A 25,400-nucleotide genomic window follows, 5' to 3' on the forward strand; every position below is an offset into this window, starting at 1 on the left:
TAGTCCTCATGAAGAGATTAATTTGTCTTCTAGTTATTCACCATACAAAAGGAGAAAAAGGAACTTTCACTCTAACTATCTTGTTTGCATGGTTTGAACTGGGAGAACATTTGTATAACAAAATATTTTTATTGTTAAACATTACAACAAATCATTGTGAACATGTGTTAAACCATTGTCTTTATTTCTATGAAAACAAATGATTTTTATACAAATGGCCATAAACTAAAAGGTAACAACCAAATATTGTATCTCAACATCAGTGTCTTAGGTCAAACAGTAAACATTTGGCTGACATTACAGCTGTTTACATAAGTAAACTTGATCTACATTATCCTCTATAAAAAAGAAATGCAAAGAATAAAGGGATAAAACAAAAGCCATAAATAAAATAAACACTTTAATTTACAGAATTATGATTACACGCTTCATTTTATGAATGCAACATCAGGGATCTTGCCTTCCGTCTGAAAAAAGATGGAGTAAAAATGTTAGTTTTGCTGTTACTCTGAACCCACACTCATGAAAAATGCACATTTTAGATAAGCTCACCTTTAACTGGGTGAAGACTTGTGCCGCTGTGTTAAAATCCCACTCATTGTCTTGCAGACACCTGCAAAAGCAAAAAAGTGTTAATACACTAGGGGTGGGAATTGATAAGATTTTATCAATATTGATGCCATCAATTCCCTTATCACTTCCTTCCTGTGAATTTTCTTTTTGGATTACTAAAAATGTTAAACATGAAGTGTTCTGGAGGAGAACATGCTAAAATATACAAAAAAAAATCTCTTTTTTTGTTGGATATGTCTCAGTCAAAACAAACTGCTCTCAGGAGCTTTAATCTGTGAACCTGAATTAGAATACTGTACTACTGCTCATTTTCTTTAAAAGACAAAACCTTAAAATACAGATAAAACTAATCTCTGAATTCTAGATCTCTGGAGGTATCAAAATAAATTAAAATCTTGCAAAATAAACAGTTATTGGACAAAAAGATTAATGTCACGCATTAGACATCAGTGTTTGACAGACACACATTGCCCCATGTGTGTCATTTTTGGAGAAATGATGCCACACTTTTGGCTCTTGTTTCCCACCCCTATAATACACACTCACTGGCCACTTTATTAGGCACACCTGTTCATTTGCTTGTTAACACAAATAGCTCATAAGCCAATCACATGGCAGCAACTCAATACATTTAGGCATGTAGACGTAGTCAAGACAACTTGCTGAAGTTCAAACCGAGCATCAGAATGGGGAAGAAACTAGACTTTGAATGTGACATGGTTGTTGGTGCCAGACAAGCTGGTCTGAGGGTGTCAGAAAGTACAGATCTACTGGGATTTTCTCACACAGCCAGCTCTAAGGTTTACAGAGAATGGTCCAAAAAGGGAAAATATCTAGTGAGCAGGAGTTGTGTGGACAAAAATGCCTTGTTGATGTCAGAGAAGAATGGGTAGACTGGTTTGATATAATAGAAAGGCAACAGTAACTTAACTACTGGTTACCACCAAGGTATGCAGAATACCATCTCTGAACACACAACACGTCAAACCTTGAAGCAGATGGGCTACAACAGCAGAGGACCACACACTGCCACCCCTGTCAGCTCAGAACAGGAAACTGAGGCTACATTTCACACAGTCTCACCAAAATTGGACAATAGAAGATTGGAAAAATGTTGCCCGGACTGACAAGTTGATTTCAGCTACAACATTCAGACGGTAAGGTCAGAATTTGGCATAAACAACATGAAAGCATTGATCCGTCCTACCTTGTATCAACAGTACAGGCTGCTGGTGTTGGTGTAATGGTGTAGGAGATATTTCTTTTGCACATTTTGGACCCTTTAGTGCCAACTGAGCATCGTTTAAATGCCACAGCCTCCCTGAGTATTGTTGCTGACCATGCCCATCCCTTTATGACCACGGTGTACCCATCTTCTGACAGCTATGGTCGATTCCAGCAGGATAAGCACCAAAGCTCAAATAATCTCAAACTGGTTTCTTGAACATGACATGAGCTCACTGCACTCCACAGTCACTAGATCTCAATCCAAAGGAGCATTTGTGGGATGTGGTGGAATGGGAGTTTGGCATCATAGATGTGCTGCCAATAATTCTGCAGCAACTGTGTGATGCTATCAAGTCATAATGGACCAAAAAAAGAATATTTCCAACACCTTGTTGAAACTATGCCATGAAGAACTAAGGCTGTTAGAAAGGCAAAAGGGGGTCCAACCAAGTACTACAAGGGTGTACCTCATTTAGTGGCAGGTGAGTGTATTTTAAAGACAGAACCCTCAGCATCTCAACATACACAAAACAAAACTTACTTTTGAGACCATTCCAGGTTCATACCAGACTTCAGTGAAAAGGCTGTGAGCATTTCCTGCTGCTGTGCGGTGAGGGTGGGGACAGGGCTCGAAGATGGAGTTGGAGCGGGAGCAACAAAGGCTCGACGGATCTCCTCTGTGGTTGCCATCCGGATAAACAGCTGGTCGTTCACTATGCATAAACTGTAGAAAAGGAACAGAGTGAAGACAAACATTATTGGGCTGTTAAAGGGATATTAGGAGAAGTTAAAGCCTGTATTCAGGCTTATTTGTACGATTTTCCTTTAGGTTAACGTGCCAAGTAAAATAATCTCTCAGGTTATTTGGCTCCCGAACCAAAAATAATGTAGTCTAATAACTGACTTTACCTAGTGTAGTTTTTCTCAACCTAAAAGTGGGTTGGAAAGTGTGTCTGGATAAAAATGGTGGCAAAAGATCATAAAGAACATGCAACTGTACCGTTTATTTTACTGTTTTATTGTGATAATGGGTACATTTAAATATTCTATTGACATTTCAACATGATTATCACCTTTTCTTGCAATAAAGAGCTGCTTTTACCATGTTAATGAAGTGATTTCTAAAGATCTCTGGAAAATTGGCTAAAATTTACACACAATCATGGGGAAAGGAAGGTGTCGTCTCGTGTTCCTGTCATCAATTCTGTTCATCCAAGATCTTAAGTGCAACATTTTTATTTATTTAAACCTGCATTGTTGAAAATTTTTGGAAATGTGGGTCGCCATTTGTCATCAAAGATATTGGTGGGTCCTGAGGCTAGAACAGTTGAGAATCAGTGATCCACTCAACTTGTTTAAGATGTAACTTGACTGTACCATTGATCAGTTTTTAACTCAAGATAAAGAAACATATGAAGTATATCTAAGCAGCAAACTTTCACTGTGGCCTACATGACATATTCAAAGGCAGCATATTAGTTGGTGGAACTGAGGGCATTCGAGGTGAGTGCATATTGCAGGTATGTTTAAATGCTGTAAAACACGCTGAACAGGACAGAAGCTATGTAGCTGGCAAAACAACATTGAAGTGTTCCAAAGTTAAGTGCTTGTTTTGCTTTTTATTCAACAAACTCAAGTGCAGGACAGGTCAGGAGTTCAAGTTTGTTTGTCATTTAACAAAGATGTAAACAGAAAAGTTAGAAAGCTGCTTATCTATTTAAATCTTGAGAACCACGCCTTGTTTTTATTGGAAGTTTCAAAACTTGACCATCAACATAAGATGATGCCTGAGGGACATCTGTAGAATTACTGAAAATACGATTGGATTGAAAAATGTGTATTGTTCCTGAGGGGCAATTTGGTTTGTGACCCACATCCACACAGACTATACACGTCATGAAAACTACACAAAAGCAAAGATGAATATATATCATGCATTACTCTTGTGTAAGTCATGATGGATGGGCAGTGAAATATGAGACACTAAGTCCAGTAGTTTATAATATGTTTGATGGCAACATTGTCTACAGCTAGCCAGATAATCCCAGGAGAAAATATGAAGGAAAATATGAGGATCATGGAGACTACTGGGAGTGTCCCTGACTTACCCTGAGCCACCTGCTGGGACTGTGATGAAAACACGAGAGAAAGCCATGGTGGACTCTCTGGATTTCCCATCAACAACAACTGAAAAACAAGCATGATTCTAATTAGTGACAAAATCAACACCACACAGCTTTGCAATAGATGAAAACAGAGCTAAAACCCATGACAGTCAGACACCTTACCTTCTTTGAAGACCCCGCTCACTGTGAATGACAGTAGTGTGTTCTGTAAAAGAAAACATGAATCAGTAATTTATACTAAGAAACTATTAACACTGAGGAGGAACATCTCATAGTCCTGGCTGCCAGAACAAACATAAACTCACTGTGTAGGTGTTCACGTCGACATTAAAGGAGGCAATGTCGTGCTGAGTTTTGGGCAACTCGTTGAGGAAAGCCACCACGTTCAGTCTTGTGTGCTTCAGCAGGCGAAAGCGCATCACTAAAGGAGAACAGGAGGAACCAGTGAAATTCCAAATAGTCATTGTCAGTGATTCAGATTAATTGAAAGGTAAAAAATGTATTATGCTGACTCACTGGAGTCTTTAACCCTCTTCAAGTTGCGAGTGTCTTTGTGGTATTCTCCCAGACTGCTCCTTTAGCCAGAAGAAAGGGGATCGATATGAATACAACAGAAACTCAGACAAGGAGGAGTCAGGAGACGGTTTAAAGGAAAAAGCAGTAAATAGCAAAGCAGAGTTTGTGGGTGGGTGGGTACACAACAAACAACAGTAGGCAAAATGAAAAATCATATTCATTCATATGTTTTACTGTAAGCTGCACAGTAATACCTAGATTACAAGTCACCCTGGTGTATAAAACAGCTTGGTTTTTGTAATCTACCAAGAGGAAAAGGTTTTAACCTTCCTCCTGCATGAAGATTGCCTTTTTGTTCACACAACATGCAGCTTCTGCGTAGCTGCTCTACTGAGCTGAGCTAAATCGCCTGGATCTCTAAAATCACAACAAGCAAAGATGTAGGTTTATGAAATTAACTCAGGAAACCCAGTGAGATCAGAGTTTAATCAGTGTGCTAAACTGTGCTGAACCAAACTAGACCACTTTGTGGAAACAGACAATACATGAGCATTGTGACATCACTCATCCAGGCTTCAGACGGAGACTTTTCAATTCCAGGCTTCTGCCGTTAGTTTTTAAAACATTTAAAATTTTTCTGCTTGAATATTTAGCTACTTTTGGGACACAAAAGTAGCCTAAGAATTAAGGATGGTTATATTTTCATACTATGAAGCTTGGCATAGTCGACACAGCTCACAACAAGGCCTTCTGGTAGCGTTTCACTATACAGAAATCACCACTTGCCCCCAAAGGGATGTTCTCTGCTGCTTGACGTTATCTGCAAAGAACCTACACACAATGAGCAGGGATGAATTCTCAATCCTGCCGCATGTTATAGGACGGCTGTGACAACTGCATGTACTAGAGGTAATAATGTTTTGTTTTAGCACTTTTTACTGGTATTTAAGTCTCAGCAGGTAAGCCACAGCCAGCTTTGAAGATTAAAAAAAAATGTTTTGAAAGTGCAGCTTATACACCAGATTTGTTGGCATTTCTTGTTATGAATGTGAGTCTTCTTACCTAGAGGGGTTCTGGGTCGAGTATGGTGTAGTGAGGGACAGAGACGCTCCATCATGGTAAGCATCAAGGAGTGGCTGTCTGTCCCCTGAGTCGTATATACTGTAGTACCTGCAACGCAGTCACACGTCACTTTACTGAAGAGCAGGTCAGATTTTGAGTCACATTGAGCCTCAAAAAATAATTAAATAAAAACTCACTGTTGCAAGAAACGAAGGATGAGAGCCTTGATTTCATCAGAGCCAAAGTAGCTGCCCTGCAATTATAATTTAAAAATGTGTCAGGAACAGAGAGAATTATGCAAAGACTTTAACCTGGAAAATGTTCTAAAAAATATTAATTACACCAGAAAAAAATTCTTAAACGTGTTTGAGTAATAAATACACCATAAGAAAGTGACAAAACAAGTAACCTTGCATGGAGGAATTGTAGTGGGTGTTTCCACGTCAAAGCCAATGGGTGGTGGGAGGTCGTGACCATCCTAAAAGAAACAGAAAATATAGATTATAGTACAAGTTAAAATGAACAGCTCTGGTCATTACTAAAATCATTTTTATTTTAATTTCTGACTTCCCACAGAACCCCAGTGAGCTGGCTTGAATTTGGATGTAAAAAGGTACATTTAGTTTGAAATCCCACATTCCTCTCCAAAATGGTAAAACATCAAGAGCTAACTTAAAATGAAAGACTCAACATTAAAGCATTTCATGATGCTGGATAGTCTCTGAGACAAATACGGAGAGACAAAGTGTCAAGTTTGAGCTCTTTGCTCTGCATCGCCGTGTTTATGTTTGCAGAAAAGCTGGAGAACGTTTTGATGTCAAATGCATTGCACCCACAGTGAAACATGGTGGAGATTCCACTATGGCATGGGGTTCCATTTGTGGAACGGCATGGGCAAATTTGTGAAAATCAATAGTATCACAAACAACAAATTCTATCACATCATCTGAGTGTATCATGGAATCCCTTCCGGACTGAATTTGATTGGTCATGGGCTCATATACCAACAAGACAATGACCCTAGAAACTAGCTAGAAAACTATTTGGAACTCAATAACAAAACAGACTGTTGTAAAATACATAAAATCAATGCCAGCAAAAGTGCAAGTTGTTATCAAAGCCAAAGGAGGCCATACAATATGTACATTTTTTTTCGGTTATTATGTACGAAAAGGACTATTTCAGTTGTTTCAGTTTATTTTCCAAATAAAAAACAATACCATTTTTAGTTTTAAACCATTTTTGGAGAGACCTGTGTTACTATGTTTTCTCGTTTTTATGACAGGTGGTCTAATTAATTTGTTAAGCACTACATATTACAGTCAACAACTAACAGTAGTGTATGGGCTTTAAACTACCCAAATCCTACGCAAATTGTAATATTTAAATTTTAGATATTCTAATGACCCTGTAAAGTGAAATCCAAAATTTGTGTCTTAACACACACGATATGTTAGAATATGGTTGCTGTAAACACGTGAAAACACTGAGATCTACATGTGACTTAATTTTGGATTTAGACTGTTCAAAAGTTTTTTACCTCTTCCTGGCTTGGTTTCATGTGGGTGGGGCCAATATGTGGGCTCATGATGTCACGAGCCCACAGTAGGGAATGACCCCGCCGCTCTAACACTACAATATAAAATCACAGAGCAGTTCATCTCAGTACAGTCTGTAGTTAGCTGATGTCACTGCCTTTGTTGAAATTTAACAGTCAGTTAAATGATGTGTTTTTTGTTCATTGTGAGGTAAATTTGCCAAATCTATCAGCCACAGTGGTCTATGGATCATTTAAAGCATGATAACAGAGATTTGAGCCAGAAAACAGACTCTGACTTTGACTTTACAGGGTCTTTAATGTATGCAATATCGACCAGCGTTCAAACACTTCAACAAAAGGACATCAACTTGTAGACCTACCAGTTTGAGAAGCCGGGGAAACCTCTGCCGCACAGCACTAGTACAGAACAAAATAAAGGGCAAGAAAGTTATCTTCACAAACCAACTCACAGGCAGCAGAATAATCACACTTAATCCTGTAGATACTAAACACCAGTCACACTTGCTGACTTATTCTCACTGTGTGTCTTATGTGTGGTTTTGGTTTAGCATTCAGCAAAGCCTTACAAAACAAAATATTTTAATGTTCAGGCTGAAACTTAAAAATGAAAGATTATGTAGCAGGGTTGGGTGAGAGTCTTTTCTTTACTTAGAGTTTTGGGGCAAAAGTTGAGCAGGAGAAAAAAACATAACATGCTGTAAAGTTCACTGAGTACAGTAATACTATGGTAGAAACAAAAAGGAGATAGAAACAGAGGTCAGTGACTCTAGTTCACCAGCTCCCCAGAGACTCTGCTCCACTGATGACTGTCAACATTAAATACCAGATGCATTGCTCCAGTTTAAGATTTAAATTAATATTAGGAGAATACCGTTATATGACAAGGGTATCTACAACCAGCATAGAAGAACTTTTCAAAAGAATAGTTTTTAATAGTCAAACTGACAAATCCTTGTCCTTTCTTCAGTTTTATGATGGGAACTGTCAGTTTTCCCTCCCCCAAGTGTACTTACCAGCTGGTATACTCACCCTCTCCCCCATTATGAAGAAACAAACAGATCTGACACAGGGAAGCAACATCAAAAAGACTTTTCTAAGAGCATACACACACACACACACACACAAACACGTAGAATCCAAGATCTGCCAGACTGCACTGTAAACATTTTTAATTTGTTAAATAAAAAAGGTATTCATTGCTGGGAGAGAGGGGGTTACCGCTAGTCATGTGTTAACTCCCACCCAAACTCTGGCCAAGGTGCTGGAAAACAGAGGAGTCCATGTCACAAAATACAAAACAGGGTCTGGATACAAAAAAAAAATAGAATGTAAAACTAACATAAACACACAACACAGTCTAACATTCAGAAGAATGTGTAATTTTGTAAGAAGTCTGCAACCATGACTGTCGGAAAAGAACTACTACCTGAGGAAAAAGTTGAACAACAAAAGCGTCAGGCTTCAAAGTGAGCTGGACCCAGCAGTCCCACCGGTCATCCTGAAACATTCCCCTGCTGCACAATCAAACAACTATCAAGTATCTGAAAGCCACCATCAATTCTGAAGAGATGGCTCTTCATGCATTGCATGAACTGGGCTCAATGCTGTTACTTTTTTTTTTGCTTAATTTGGAGTCAAACCTCTGGTTACAGAAGGACTAGAAGATCATTTGGCTTCTAGGTAGAAATACTTTTGTCTGCTCTCCCTGTTTAATATGTGAGCTCCTTTGTACTGGTCATCCGTGTCAACACTGCAAGAGAGGTTTTTTAGTCTCAAGGCATATTCCAGGCAAAGCTGAACTTTGATTTTCAGTTCAGGATACAATCTTCTGAGAAGTTTAGTTAGGGGTGTTTCCCAAACCCTCCATGTCATTTCCTGAACAGCAGATGCTGGTTTCAGGCCAAACAGAACCAACTTAGTGGAAGGGATAGATAGATTTTTCTCTTTGGTTCATCTTTTGCCAGTGAAAATGACAAATGACAAATGTTCCCCTCCTCCTCAGCCCACAATTGTCCTGTGAAGCCCCGTCTTCTTGATTTCTTCTTTCCAAGCTCATTGTGAGTCAGATCACGCAGAGACTGCGGCCAAGTAATCGTGACTGTGCCTGCCTTAGGTTGTCCCAGGGTTTCAGGTGGGATCTTACCCGTCATGGGCTATCCAGCCTTCCATACTGGCCTCATGCAGTGGGGGGGGCAAGTGGGCAAGGGTGTTTTGAGGGGAGGGGAAAATCACTGGGTTTGAATTTTCTTTGTTGCATCCAAATGTTTGTCAAGACAACTGTCGACTGCTCTCTTCCCACTAAAAACCTACACTGTTCAACAGTACTGCTCAAGAGATTGTTTCAGGTGTGTATTATTTTATTATGTTCAAAATGAGTTCACAGCAAATTTGGCAGGAGGGTTGTCATGTTAAATCTCTCCTTTGGTTAAATCTTTGTTTTGGATTTCTTTTTGTATTTCACACAAGCTCAGCAATATTTTTTATAGCAGGTTATAGAATAGGTTTTCAAGATGTCAGCAGGGGAGTGCTGTGTACAGAGTCACTGAGAACCATATAACAGAACAGAAGATTAAAAGGATGTCCCACAGAGAGGCTAAATACTAACTGGCAGGGAGAAGACAAAGTTTAAGACGACTGATAAGAAAACATGTTCAACTTAAGTGTTGTTTAATAACCTTAGCAAATTTGGAAACAAGACATTTTTACATTTTAATGAGAAAAGGATGTGTTAATTTTAGAAAATTCAAACTGAATCATGTGCATTTCCCCCATTCCCTACAAAAACTCACATGTACAAACACAGAGACTAACAGTGAATATCAGCTGCATCTGCCCGGTCCAAAAGGTTCCTCTTTGACTGCTGGGGGAGTCCTATATTAAATTATTGCGTAGGCATTTACACCGGACAGTAAAATAAAACCACAACGGCTTCCTTGATCTTCTTCGGTTCATCACTGCTGTGTACACCTGTCATATAGAAAAGACTCCAGCACCAACTCTCCCGGCACGCAAATTGTCTAACCTGGTGTCCCCACCATGGAATTTCTCCTTTCACCCCCCTAAATCTTTGACTGACCTGATGTATGAGGCCTGATCCTTGAAGAAGTCACACAGTGGGTTCCTGTTGAGCCACAGCTCCACCAGCTTCAGGCCTTTCAGTTTGTCCAGCTCCCGGTCAGACTTCAGCTGGATGACAGCAAAGAAGACAAGAGAATTAGTCTTAAATCAAATCATCTACTAATTATTACCAATACACGGAGCAGTCAGCTTTACCTCATTATGGGAAAGGTTGAGGGTCTTCAGATGAGGCACCTTTGAAACCAGTTCACTGAGTTCATCCAGTTTCTGAATTCGGTTGTTACTCAGGTTCAAGCATGTTAACTGGAAAGGCACAAATATAAACTGATCAGTTGCTTTTAACAAAGTATCTCCTGTTTGCAGCTGGCTGTAAATTACATAAAAACATCAAATGTGTTGAAATTACCTCTGGAATGTTTTCTTGGATGATCTTGATAACAGCCTCCATCATCGACTTTCGATTCAGGATCACCTCAATGTTCTGAGACACCAAGTCTGTAACAGAAATATAAATTCCTCAACACAATAGTTACAGTCACAGTGACTTCAGCTAAAAATCACAGAAACAAAGTTGTATGTAAAAGATTGCATCACCAGGACAGTATCGCTACAACTTAATACATAACACAACGGAAAGACACGTTCATCATTTCATTTCACAATCATCGCAACAAAAAGTCAACACAGTCCAAGTTCATTGCAATTTTAACACAGACCTTTTTTTTCATGAGCTCAGCATTTGACCCTCACAGGCGACATATTTGAGCTCCTGTAAAAAAGTCTGTCTGTTGGTTTAGGCAGTAACTACCAAAAGTGGCATAAAGCCATTTGTAGAGCAGTGCTTTCCTAAAGTGTGAGTAAGGGCCCCCTGGTGGTCCCCATGGGTACTGCAAGTGGGCTTTGAGAGGTCATTTACAACAAATAAAGCCATAAAAATTGTAAAAGAAATACTTATAAATCATATTTAAATGATCATAAAATACTTGAAGTGTTATTGTTTAAATGTCAGAAGTATTAAAACACAGCCAGTGTCATGGTTTGACTGGTTTGGATTAACTTGTGGCACTCGATTAACCACTCTACTAGGCCACTCACTTCCTGGTTTAACAAATTTTTAGAGTCTTCTCAGAAATTAATGCTTCTAGGACAGAGTTTTCTGGGCCAGAGGGTACATTTACAGAGATTAGTATTACAAGATTTTTTTTCCCAGACAAATGCCTGATCAAAACAAATAAATAGCAGTGGCTCTGTACTTTCCGACCTCACGGATCCTTTCCAAATAATGTTTCTGAAATCCAGACATTCATATTTAAATTCCCTGTTTATGAAACCAAAGAAATCAAAAATAAAAAGTAAATATCTAAGCTCATATTATGGCTGTATAAAGATCGTTTTGGTGGGCTACAGAAGATTTTCAGGTCTCAAGTTCAGCTACATGAAACAGACGTTTGGGAAAGGCTGGTGTAGAGGAAAACTCCTTTATAGAAAATGAGACTGTAGTGTGAGTTTTCACAAACTATCCCTCTCACTCTTCACTTCAGTGTCCTTAACCAATACCAGTCAGAGCGAGAGCGAGAAAGAACTACTATTATATGAACCAAAAGCATATTTTGATATCAAGCAAGCTTACCTGGGTCAGTTCTGATGTTGTTCAAATCCAGGGCTTGCTGGGAACCATCAAAACGTTTGGCCATGCATTGCTGTAAAAAACAGATGAAAATAAAAAGACCTTAAGTATTCTTTTTCAAGCTAGATACATTTAGATGCATCTTCAAAATTCAATACCCCCTTCTGCTTCTAGTATATTAAGCTTAGAAGTTTTGATGACTATACTAAACATTGACTTTATTTTAGAAACTTTGACTGTGATCCAGAAATGTTAAAGTGGTCACCACTCAGTTTGGAAAATTTATCACCTTCAGGTGCTCCAAGTGTTCAGGCTTCAGGTCAGCAAGGAGAAAGGATGGCGGATTGCTGGGGTTGACGTGCACTTCCACCTTAAATAAACAGATCCAAGTGTGATTATTGATGTTTATTAAATAAAGGGTCAAGGTAGCTTGGCTATAACAGATATTTTTTTTAATGATTTTAAGTGGAACAGACAAATGCAGAGTATTTGCAAACTACAAGAAACAGCATTTAGAATTTTCCATGTTCTGACATTACTAATAAGACAAACATGAGGGGAGACTTTCTGCAGTAATAAAGTCAGTGTTTTTAAAACATACCTTGTAGCCATCCGAGTCTGTGATTTTGTGAGAACATTTGTGCAAAGCAGTAGCTGCAGATGAGTCATCCACATAGAAATGAGCTCGGTAATGGTCAACGTGATACTGGACAGAGAGGAAAGGGGAAAAACATTAATTCCACTTATATATATGTTTAGATGCATCCTAAAGACACAGTGCTGCAAGTAATTAAACACCTTAATTGAATGACACATACCTGAACAGGTGTGTAAGTAACTGAACAGATGTTCTGAAGAGCTGTCAATAACCATTTCTTGTCATATTTTTTTCCATGGGGTATCTGTCAACAACCAGAGAATATGATCTGTTAAACAAGTGTCAGGAAAAATAAAATTTAAGATATTACATAGCAAAAATAGTACTCACTGTTACTCTGTACCAGCGTGGTCGATTTTTCCACAATCCTCCACTGCTGCCTCCTCCACCTCTGAAGTTACCTCCTCCCCTGTTACCTCCTCCTCCTCCTTTGGCTTGACGTCTGTCTCTGTCAAACCGTCCATCTCCTCCTTTCCGAGGTCTTGTATATGGGTTGCTAAGAAAGAAAAGAAAAAGAGTATATAAAACAAAATACTTTCAAACACATCAGTGTCTGCTCTGATATTTTCCAGGAAGCTTTCTGGTGTGATGTCCACTTTTGTTCTGGCTGAAGAAAACAAGTTCCTGCTTTGTGGTTTGTATTTCTAACACCCAAGTAGGGCTGCATCACAGTTTGTTATTATTCTCAAATCCCTATGCAACTAACAAGTCCCAAGAGTAAATGTTGTAATGATTGATTGATCTCTACTAAATTTTAAGTCACATTTAATGCTCATCCGTAGTCCATGTTATAAAGAAATCAAAATAAAACTCCCTCCCCTTCATTATGTCATTATGATATTATTGGTGTTTTACTTCTTTTTATACTGTATTTTCCCTTTATCTCACCCCAGTGTTTGCTGTGCATCCTGATACATGTACTTGCAGAGAATCAGATAAAGTAATATGGTGGAGCCGAAACTAGTGTGAAACAGTTTAGAACTGGTCTTTTCCATAAAAATCCTTGCAAAAGCCCTTGCAAATACCCTGATACTAAATATATGTGCTTGAGTGTTTCTGTCAACAATGTGATTTACAACAACTTAATATGGTCAATCAGTCAAACTTACAATCTGTTCTGGGAGCTGCTTTCCTGGGAGTTGTCGCTCATAGTCACATCTCCATCAGGATCATCCAGCCTTGACCGTGGCCCAGGACCTCCAAAACCACCCAGGTGGCCTCCTCGCTGGCGGTCTCGTCGGGACCTGTCATATGACCTTCCCTTGTTGCCGCCTCTGCCTTTACGGTTACGGTACTGCTGCGGATTAGTTCTATCATCGTGCTCTGACAAATTAAACCATGTTAACATGTATTAGTCTGTTTTGAATTAAAAAAAAAAAAAAAAAAGAAACATAAAAGATCAGCTCAAACTATAAAACCCACTCCATGTTCCGAGATTCTTCAACAGTGTAAAAGCAAACAACTTCCTTAACTATGAAGGATACTTTTGGATGACACTGGTGGTAAATAATTAAATAAAACCATAAAAATTCAAAACCTTACTGAAATATTGTTTGACTATTTGACTGAACAAAACCAAATCTGAACATCTTAAATTACCTTTGTCTCAAAAAGTTTGTCTTGGAGGACTTTTGAGGACCTATTCTACATTAGCTCCTAATCTTTATTAAGTTGTTGGACAAATTTTGTAAAATAATACGACAAAATAACATTAACACAAGTGCTTATATATACTTAGCCTTTTTTAATCTAAAGATAAAATTAATTTGTAATAACCAGAGGTGGAAGTAACCAACTACATTAACACAAATACCTGTAATCAGGCTGCTTTTTTGGGGACTTCTGCTTCATTTTGAAGTTAGTAATTCTACTTTTACCTAGATGTATTTTAAGAAGTATTGTATTTAAGTATATTTTAAAAGCATACATTACTGAGTTGAGAAAACAACTCAGTAATGTAAAACAACGAGTCAAAATGTGGAGGTTCTAGCTTTTAATAACATGACACTGGCCTGTTGTTTTGCTTCGACTGCACATGACAGTGGGAGATAATGGTTCCACTCCGAAAGTGAAACAGCTATTGCAGTTCACTTAATTATAAATGCATGCCTTTACTTGAACAACCTGGTTTGAGAGCCATATTGTCATGTTGTTACTAATAAGAAAAGCTCATATTTTACTGTTCAATTCCTCAGTATCTACTCAGTACTAAAAGTGAATCTTACATAAAATACTTTTACTTGTACTTGGGTAGATTTAGAGGCCATTCATTTTGCTTTTAATAACTCATTTAATTTCAACTGAAGGAACTATTTTTACTTGAGTACAATAATCCTGTATTTTCTTCCACCTCTGTAGAGGGATCATGTGTATACCCATATGAGGACAATCAGACCTCAGCTGGGGCCTAAATATAATTTACCTCCTTGAATCACGAAGCCAGTGCTCCTGACCTCTCTCCTCACCATAAAGTCCCCTCGGTCTAAGGAAAATGGCACAAGTAGCACATCAAATGTTAGGGTTATGAACAGATCTCTTACCGTTGTAGTAATGCCCGCCATCCGCCATGTTCCTTGAACACTATTTGACTAAAACACAGCCCTTGATTGGAATTTAAAACTTGAAGGGCTTCGTTTCTGTCAAATACCAAACAAATTTTCAGATATGGGCGAAACTGGTAGACTCCACGCCGTTCAGAAGAGAAACAAAGGCGAGCACGACGGGATCGGGCGGCTGCTCTTCAACCAGCTGGTAGCTTAACAAGCTAGCTTTTCCTACTACGCGTTAACGAGAAGACAACGGAAGCGTAACATTCACGCTCTTTCCCTTCCGGGGCAACGACGGGGCGCGGGAGGTTCAAACAGCACACTCTCACTAAGACAAAGAATAGACAATGATGTGAAACATTTGAAAAAAAGCTTTGGTTTGAGACTTTATAGCAGACGTTTTCATAAAAAGAATGTAGCTAAAATTACTTGGAGGTTTGTGGTGTAGTTTAGACTAGAGATGGTGAAGGCTTCCACAAATCGTGTATTAAGATTAAAACAGAAAAGGAGGAAACTATGGGGAGCCGTTTTCAATGCACGCGTTAATGCTGGTCCTATGGCCGTTAGTTGCCATGGAAACAGAAGTTTACTAACGCAATTGCATTGACGATTTAAAGAATAAACCAAGTATTCTCAAGGAAAAGTACCTTCAAAATTTCTAATTAATTTCGATTAGTCAATCGCAGGGGTGAAAACGCGATCAAAAATATGTGCTTATTGATCGCATTTAGATACCATCACATAACCGGCTAAAGTAGCTTTGTAACTTCTAACTCTAGCGTTGATAATACATAAAATGGGACGGTTTGATGATATTAAAAATGAATACCGCCCATCATATTTATCTTAAATTGAAGATGATAGCCTTAAACATAGGAGTATAGCTTTTTAAAAACTTAAAATAGAAATTGTCCTCAATGCCTTACTTTAAAAACACTATTATAACAGAACAAAATCCTTAATGTATTCCTTTTTTTAAAGTATTCGTTTGTTTCTACCTTTTACAGTCTATTTTCTCAATGAGAATATTTCTTTGTGCCTTTCTGAGCTTATTTGAATCTGGTCAAGTTCCCCTTATACTGGTCACTTGGGTGGTCCTTCTGGCGCATCAACCCAATGTCAAAGCCGACTGAGGATTATTTATTTTCAAATATTTATACAACATTAACGATTCCTTTCAATATCGTTCATTTCTAGTGATATTTTAGCACTCAAAACCCCCCGACTTGACTTTATCCGTTGAGCAACTTGCCCTGGCTAAAGCTACAGAGCTGTAAAGTGGATACAGGATCAACATTACCTTGATTTAACACACGTGCCACCACGGCTAGGTTTGGGTAGCTCCTCTGCCAGACATTCACATGCTCCATCCCAGAAACAGTTTTCGGTCTCAGCCTTGAAAAACACCGGCAGAATATACTCCATTATCATAAATGTAATAGGAATAGCGGCAAATGTCATATAAGCAGCGCAAATTCAAGCAGAGTATACTTAAAATGACCCAGTTGAAAATTAGCTTAAGCTAGCTGTTAGCGTTAGGGTAACGGACACTGCAGACATTGGATGGACTCACAAACAAAGAGAATATTTATCTTCATTTGCGTTATCACAGTTATATTTAACGTAATAATATACTTAACAATTGTCTCCTGCTGACTGCCTACTATTCCTCTCGTCAGGCCGATGTCCCGCTCCCCTGTCTCCACCTCGTTCAATGAAACAGCGCCACCAAGTGAACAGCTACTTTGAAGGTCACCTGGCCAACAGCTTTCTAGAACGTTGATTCTTTGACCTCTGCAAGACGGACCAGGTAAGCTTTTTTGAACGTACTTCCCACGGTTGTAAATGATATTATACATGTAATTGTGTGGTGGAATTGCCGGTTTTACTTCTGTTAGCGTCATAGTGCCTTCTTAATGATTTATTTCTACTTTTCATCCCCATTGTAAACTCTGTCAGATGTTTGTCAGCTCCATCTGATGATGGTTTTATAGGGTGTCTGCAAAGCCTTAAAAAGTATCAAAGGTTGATAAATCACTTCACTCAGAATTAAGGCTTTTAAAAAGTATTAGGAAGTCTTAAATGCAAGACAATGATGTCTAACATTTTGTAGTTTTGTTGATTTTTTTTATAGTCTACTCATCTAAAGAGATTTTAGACTAGTTTTTCTGCTTTTGTTTTTATATTATTCAGATTTAATCACACATGAAATTTTTCAGAACTTTGCCAGATCTGACCTGAATCCTCATTCTTCCCAGACTTATGAAGATAAGTTAAAACAATTACAACTCAATCAATATCAGCTATGGCTGATCAGCTTCAACAATAAAGCAATCATTGAAACATCAGTGCTTTATAATCAGTATTAAAGATTATAAAGATCCTGAAATTGCCAATTATACTATGCACTTCTTCTTAAAACCTACCTGTAGGCTTCTCAACTTTTTAGTTCTAACCACTGTGGAAAACATGTAAATAGGTACTGGATTGAAATATACAGTAAATAATTTTAGACCACTTCAGTAAAATAAAAAGACCTTTCATTCAGCCACCTTATGGTATCAGGTTCTTTTTTTTCATAATCCAGTCTCTAAGTGCTCCAAGAAAGCTTAATTTGCATACTACAGTAAAATTACTCCAGGCATTTTCTTTTGGTTTTGTCTATTTTTTTTTAATCTTGCTATCAGCACAAAACATAACTGTAACTGTGCTGTTAATATAACTGGTTAAAAATTGAAGAATTGATAAAATGCACAAAGAGTGACTTAAAAAGGTCTTAAAGTATTTCATCAAATGTCAGATTTTCTGTATAAACTGTGTTTTGTTCATTTTACAAAAAACACATTATCCTCAGCTTATTCTAATCTGCTTGTTTGTTGAAATACCAGCTAATCTATATGCAATAATAATTAGTTAAAAAGATCAATTTAACATGGTTAAAATAAAGATAAAGTAAGAAAAAGGTGGTGAGATGCTTCAGATGAGTGAAAGATAAAAAATGAGTGAAAATAATGCATTTTTAACCAAATATCATCACTGAATACCAGTATCAGATACCTGAAAACTTGAAATTCATTTGAATTGATAAAATGAAAATTAATTTTTTAGTTTTTCTGACAGAGTTGTCAAAAATCAAGATATAGCAGGCAAAAAGTCATATTTTAGAAAAAAAAAATGTTGAATCAAAAACCTGTTCCTTCACACAACCGTCAGCTTAGACCTTAACCAACACAAAAATCCACTTCAAATTATTGAAGTAAAACAAAAGTACGAATTTAGATTTGTGAAATGTTTTATCTTGAAATGTGTTTTATCATTTTCTTAAGAATCAGTGATGTTCCATCTTGAGTACATCCGTTGGAAATATACAGACGAAAAATGAAGGCTAACAGTTAAAGTCAATTGTATGTTTAGGAAACAAATTGACTGATGTGTTTTTTTCTGACATCAATTTCCCTTTTTAAGGTTTTCTGAGGAGATTATTTTTCCAAGTCGGGCTTAAACGAGCCATAAATTGCTACAGAAGAGGCACATGTGGCTCAAGAACCACCCATTGAGTGTCACTGCTCCACATACTATGTTCTGGTGGACCTAAAGTGGGTCACAAAGCCATTTTCAGTTGGCCAATGATTCACTTTTTTGTGCTTTCATCAATCAGCACCAAACTTCACAGGGATAAACACATATCCATTTAATACACCAGTGCCTTTGGTTTCTTTGTTTTGTCACAGCGCCCCCGTGTGGCAACAGGAATTTCATTTGTTGATTTTTCTCCTCCAAAAAATTAAAACCATCAGCCCTAGCTTTTGAACTAGAAAGATGGTTTTTGGCGTGCATATGCGTCATGACCACAACCAAAAAAAAAGCCTCCTGGGCCCATGCCAAAATCCTAACAGGAAGTCCACCAGCTTCATTGTAATTTCAAAATAATGCCTCTTTTTGGAAGCTTATTCAGTGAAAACTGATGTAACTTTGGGAGAGAGAAACAAATGGGTAATTTAATTCTTTACTGTGCTGAGCCTGTCACACTCAGATTTTGACCTGTAGTTCTCAATATCTGTCAAAATATTGACATGTTTCATTAACAGATACCCCAGTGGCAAGTGCAGCCATTTCTATAGCTCGCCACTTGAGACAGGAAGTTGGTGTAACTCTCATAGGAAAAAATCTGATTTCATTCAAATTTCATAATGTACGATCAAGGTCTGCCTACACTTGAAAGGTTTATTTCAGCTTTTGGTCCAGCCCCCTCTACGGACAACAGGAAGTGACACAATTGGGTGTTTTCTGTAGTCCTGTCATTGACTTGCACCAACCAAGGTCAGATTTACAGACAGGCCTCAATATTTATCTACAACACTGACATGTCTTGTTAACGGCCGCCTTCCTGCCGATGGCGACTAATTCGATAACTTGCCACATGGCACAGGAACGTTACCTCATGCTAAAATGAAAGATCTGATTCTCTTCAGATTTTACCTGATAAATAGTTCTGCCCTGATCACTTCTACATATCAGCATCCACCTTTGTCATACCGCCACCTACTGTTGACAGGCACTACAACCTCTAGCACAGGAAGTGCACTGTGCTTATGTTTTTTTTTAACTTAATGACATTCCTGTGAGGATCTTCATGGTCTCTGCTGTGCTGCAGCACACTGCACCGTTTGCTTACGCCTGACTATTCCCTCATACTTGTCATTGCAACACACCCCGACATGTGCCAGGGTGCAAGGGCCCTCCAGTGCTGCTTGCAGTCCTAGTTTAGAACTGGGGTTATATGTGTGATAGTGATGTCAGTGGGCACAAAAACATTTCTCCAAAATATTATCTTAAAAGCTACTCAAAGTGTGTTATTACAACCATTTCTTGTCTTTTTACAGTAGAGTGACTGATGAAGTTGTGTTTTACTAAATATATTCAAATACCTTGAGATTATCACAAAAAGAAAAGCAAAACCTCAATTCAAATTGGTCCTTGTAACAAAAGAGAAACTGTCTCCTGAATTGCAATTCAAGACAACCACAACACAATTCTCTGAGTCACATTCTTGCTCTTGTGACTTAGCTTGTTCCAATAAAAAATCCCAGTTTTCTCTTGATATGAGGCAGGAGTTCAGAGTGTAACAGCACCCAATTAGTCCAGAGTCTACAGCACACGTCAGGTGATATTTTTGCCTCCTCCACAGCCATCCTGCTGCTGCCAGGACGCCACACTGATGGCCTGAGCCAGAGAAGCAATGAGCGAGGTCAGACCGATGAGGTAGCCGTCCTCTCTGCTACCCTCAGCCCACGGGACGTCGTGCAGGAGTTCACTTGTGTCAGGCACAGGGGTCGTCTTCCCAAAGTCTATCATCCACACGCTGGCCTTGGTGCTGTGGTCATGGACAAAGAGGAGCGAGCTGCCAATCACCTGTACAGATCAAAACAAGGGTTTTTGTTGTTTTAGTAGCTGCCATATTTGGTGTTGTCTTTTGATGTAGGTGAAGCAGAATTTAGAGAGAAAAGACTGGTGTCAAACTTACCTCGTGGGTTTTGAAAAACAGAGAGCTTTTCAGTGCTTCACTGAAGGCCAAGAGTCTGGAGTGGTACGATTTCTGAGAACAAAGATGGTTTGATTTGTAATTTAAGCAGCAACACAAAGTCCAACATCACAGGTTTAAAGTAAGTGTGATAAACTGAAGATGAACAGATGAACAGAGCAGGTTTGACTGTCATAAGTGAGCAGGATAAAAATTTTCATGCATATAAATGTACAGGACAGGCTCAGCAAATTACATGCTACATTGTCCACAGGGGTTGCCAAAAGCTTGACTGATTTGGCACATGTTTTCTAAGGCAGGACTAGTGTAACAGAGAGAACTAACCAGGATCTCCAGGTGACTCCTGGTGAAGTAAAGCAGAGCCTCTGTGGCCTGAGCTATACTGCGAATTTTCCTGAAGTCCCGTTGGATGCTGCCATCCTCCATCTGACTCCCAAGGAAAGACACAAAGGAGCATTTGAAATCATCTGAGGTATTTTTGCCATTTGTGTAGAGATTTAACAGGTCTTTTCTCCCACCATGATGCCCTCAATCCTGAAGCCCAGTGTGGATGTGGAGCTGGTCGTGTCTCTCCACTGAAGGTATCGCAGCTTGGTCACTGCTTTCTGTGCATGTTCCTCTGCTGACGGAGCAGAAGGGTCGACTTTAATCATCTTCTGGTACATGTCGGTACGGAGGGACGCTTTGGTCCTTGCTATGATGAGTTCCTCCTCCTGAAAAGTTCTGAGAAAGAAACTCATGATGAATGAAGAAGTCTACACCCAGAACAAAAACCTTTAACGGTCATAGCCAAAAAAATGAACTTGTTAACAAACTGAACATAATAATCAGGAATCAATGCAAGAACTTGTTGAAATTAGGTGAAAAATCATCAGGGATGTGTCAGTCCTTATTGAGAGACAGGAAGTGATCCAGTGAGGAACTTTATACAAAAATTCTGCATTCCGTGTATTAAAAAGAGAACAACTGGAATGTACATGGGTGCAAAGTGATTAAAAACAACCAGAGATGTTCTAGGGTCCTAACAAAAATGGTTCTAATGCCATAAAGGGACAAAAGTCAGGAAAAGGTTAAAACATGTGTACACGAATAAGCTTAATATAATGTGTACCAAAGAGACAGTACTGATTTCATCTATCATCGTGTCTTTAAGTCTGCAGATTGATCACTACTGGTATTAAAAAAACCATTCACCTGACTCCCATCTTGCAGTCCATGACGACTGGCCTCCTCAGGCCGCTCAGCAGGTCATCCAGTCGGATGTAGCAGTGCTCCCCTCTGAAGACCAAGCCGTGGTACTGAGGGACGAAAGGTCTTAGCGCATCTCTCATCAGGCAGTCCAGACATTTCTGCTCCACCTCGCTGTGCAGCTTCAACACCTCCCCACCTTCGCTCAGCTGGAAGTTTCCTACTGACAGCAGGTATCATAAGCAATACATGGAACATGTTGTATAAGATAATATGTCTGACTGTTGGTATAATGTGATTTCGTGACCCTATTGACACTCAGCAACATTACTCATGCATGGAATAGGATTTATAATTGTTGCCCTTATGTGTCTTATTTTGAAGAATTGTGACACACTTGCCTTGGTGTCCAGCCAGCTGAACCCAGGAGCTCTGGCGCCCCAGTGACCAGTGCATTATGCTCAGGTAAGTTTTCCAGGAGCGGCACTGAGAAACAAAAGAGAAAAGATTGTTGCATCACACGTGTATCATATCACCGCAGCATGCATTTCTCAGTGTAAGATAATATTACACAACCTTAAAGCATGCAGAAAAACAATCCAAAAAGATGAACCAAACCTTAATGTCTGCATGTTTGTAAGAGGAAAGTCTGCAGCTTGCACAAGTACTATTAAAGGCAGATCAATAGTGGGTCATGAAGTATGTGAAAAAGGTAAGTTAGCCGTTGATGAAAAGTGTTCAAGTTTCACCACTCCTCTGACAAAAAAAAGCTGATTAACATACACTATATTGCCAAAAGTATTCACTCACCTGCTTTGACCTGCATATAAACTTAAGGGACATCCCATTCTTAATCCATAGGGTTTAATATGATGTCGGTCCACCCTTTGCAGCTATAACAGCTTTAACTTTTTCTGAGAAGGCTTTCCACAAGGTTTAGGAGTGTGTTTATGGGAATTTTTTTTACCATTCTTCCAGAATCGCATTTGTGAGGTCACACACTGATGTTAAACAAGAAGGCCTGGCTCTCAGTCTCCACTCTAATTCATCCCAAAGGTGTTCTATCTGGTTGAGGTCAGGACTCTGTGCAGGTCATTCAAGTTCATCCACACCAAACTCTCTCATTCATGTCTTTATGGACCTTGCTTTGTGCACTGGTGCACAGTCATGTTGGAACAGGAAAGGGCCATACCCAAACTGTTCCCACAAAGTTGGGAGCATGGAGTTGTCCAAAATCTCTTGGTATGCTGAAGCATTCAGAGTTCCTTTCACTGGAACTAAGGGGCCAAGCCCAGCTTCTGAAAAACAACCCCACACCATAATCCTCCCTCCACCAAACTTTACACCTGGCACAATGCAGTCAGACAGGTACCGTTCTGGCAACTGCCAAACCCAGACTAGTCCATCAGATTGCCAGATGGAGAAGTGCAATTTGTCACTCCTGAGAAGGCATCTCCACTGCTCTAGAGTCCAGTGGCGGCGTGCTTTACACCACTGCTTCCAACGCTTTGCATTACACTTGGTGATGTATGGCTGCAGCTGCAGCTGCTTGGCCATGGAAACTCATTCCATGTAGCTCTCTACGCACTGTTCTTGAGCTAATCTGAAGGCCACATGAAGTTTGGAGGTCTGTAGCGATTGATTCTGCATAAAGTTGGCGACCTCTGTGCACTATGCACCTCAGCATCCGCTGACCCCGCTCTGTCATTTCACGTGGCCTACCACTTTGTGGCTGAATTGCTGTCGTTCCCAATCACTTCCACTTTGTTATAATACCACTGACAATTGGCTGTGGAATATTTAGGAGCGAGGAAATTTCATGACTGGACTTGTTGCACAGGTGGCATCCTATCACAGTACCATGATAGAATCCATTGCATTGGATACTACACATTCATCTAAGAAACCTCCCACATAGTGTCTGGGAAGGCTTCTTCAATACCTTTGACACTGTGGATCACTGCATCTCATAGAATCGTCTGAAAGCTTCTGGGTTTTCAGATCATGCTGTTTGATGGTTTGCTAACTATCTCACTGGTTGAACCCAGGCTGTTCAGTTAGAGGGTGCTACATTGGAGGTGTTACAGATTCACAAATGAGGACTTCAAGGTTCAGTTCTGTGACCACTATTGGGGCTTTTTCACTATGAATTCTGGCTCCGATCCGATCCAAACCAAGCTGTGCTGACTTACTTTTCTATCATAAGTTTATACTGAGCTGCGCCTAGAAAGGTCCTGCTCTGGAGCAGGACCCAAACACGCCTGGAGGTGACGTTGCAGCACCTCGTCACCAATCAGGGTTGCCTCACAGACATGTTTAAGTAGCAACTAGTGCACCAATCTCTGAAATACCTTGGAACAAAGGCATGATGTGAGTGGATTGCTAAACCAAACAGTGCTTCTCCTTCTCCTCATGGAACAAAACAATGTTTACCGAAGCGCAGCTGTGTAACGTCAGCTCTAGACGAAACCTCTGCTGCGCTGGGCTGCTGTGCCAAGTTAAACCAAGGAGAGCCAAGCCGCTCAATGTAATGCAGTAGCCCCATATTACTTACTATCTGCTGTATATTGATTGCTTTGGACAAATTATATTGAAGTCTTATCCAAATCTTCATCAGGGTAACAACTGCACTTGATTAAGGTCACTGAAGACATTTCGCCTTTCCTCCAAAAGGCTTCTTCAGTTCGGAACTGAAGAACTTCAAAACTGAACATTCAAAACTGAAGAAGCCCTTTGGAGGAAAGGTGAAATGTCTTAAAGAACCTCAATCAAATCCAGTTGCTCCCTTGAAAAAAAAAGATCTTGATAGGGGCGCAGGTGGCTGAGTGGTTAAAGCATGCTCCATGTACACGGACGGCCTGGGTTTGAATCCGGCCGGAAGCTCTTTACCGCATGTCTCCCCCCCTCTCTCATCCCTGTTTCCGACTCTATCCACTATCCTCCTCTATCAAATAAAGGCACAAAAATGCCCAAGATAAACCTTAAAAAAAAAAAAAAAAGATCTGGATAACCATGACCTGGATGAATGAGAACCTACACAGACAAACCAAATTCTTCTTTTATTGCAGCTGATACTGTTACTTACTGCTGTGCAGCTTTGCCTGTGCAAGCTTCTGCATATCTGCATTTGATTTAGTCCAAGACTTGTTTGATAAAACTAAACGTGCGTTCTTTACATCTACGAGAACAATAAGATACTTAGCCTGAGAATTTTTGTACAAAGGACAGTTGAGAAATTGAGTTGGTATCTTTTAAAACTTCTTCTTTTAGGGAGCACATTCAGTATGTTGCTAAAAAGCTGAAAGTTTTACTTAGTTTTTACTTTAGAAACATGTCTTGTTTCTCTGTATGTGTTAAAAAGAGGTTGGTTGAGTCCACTGTTTTACTTATTCTTGGCTATGGTGATGCATTGTATATGAATGCCCTTGCTTAATGTCTTTATGTGTTTGATGGTGTGTATCATGGTGCATCATATGTCACTAACTGTGGCTTTCTTACTCATAATTGCACTTTATATTGTAAAGTCAGCTGGACCACTGTAAGTTCATGTCCTCTTGCATGTTGCTGTCTTCAATTACAAAGCAAAGCCATGATGGGTAACATTTTTATCTCACTTTTTATCTCATAATTATAGATCATTATCTCATAATTTTGACTTTTATCTCATAATTATGACTTTTTTAAAAATTGCCTAAC

General features: G+C 39.2%; 1 protein-coding gene across 2 annotated transcripts; it reads right to left on the reverse strand.

The window, feature by feature from the left end:
• Positions 1 to 387: 387 nt before the first annotated feature.
• On the reverse strand, positions 388 to 16,700 carry nxf1a (nuclear RNA export factor 1a). 2 transcript variants are annotated; one of them, XM_041797420.1, is made up of 23 exons: positions 16,615 to 16,700; positions 16,275 to 16,369; positions 14,851 to 14,910; positions 13,538 to 13,751; positions 12,759 to 12,924; positions 12,589 to 12,672; positions 12,372 to 12,476; positions 12,060 to 12,140; positions 11,774 to 11,843; positions 10,550 to 10,638; positions 10,339 to 10,446; positions 10,142 to 10,251; positions 7,425 to 7,461; positions 5,914 to 5,982; positions 5,702 to 5,757; positions 5,505 to 5,612; positions 4,443 to 4,501; positions 4,232 to 4,347; positions 4,089 to 4,131; positions 3,909 to 3,987; positions 2,342 to 2,524; positions 553 to 613; positions 388 to 467 (listed from the first exon to the last, which is right to left on the reverse strand). In XM_041797420.1, the coding sequence occupies exons 2-23, from the start codon at positions 16,342 to 16,344 to the stop codon at positions 429 to 431; spliced, it is 2,007 nt and encodes a 668-aa protein (XP_041653354.1). In that variant the 5' UTR covers positions 16,345 to 16,369; positions 16,615 to 16,700; the 3' UTR covers positions 388 to 428. The 2 variants fall into 2 exon arrangements, with proteins under 2 accessions (XP_041653354.1, XP_041653355.1); XM_041797421.1 differs by lacking the exons at positions 14,851 to 14,910; positions 16,275 to 16,369; positions 16,615 to 16,700 and adding an exon at positions 14,969 to 15,206.
• Positions 16,701 to 25,400: the final 8,700 nt, after the last annotated feature.

Source organism: Cheilinus undulatus, linkage group 10, assembly GCF_018320785.1.
Source record: "Cheilinus undulatus linkage group 10, ASM1832078v1, whole genome shotgun sequence".
Lineage (NCBI taxonomy): Eukaryota > Metazoa > Chordata > Actinopteri > Labriformes > Labridae > Cheilinus > Cheilinus undulatus.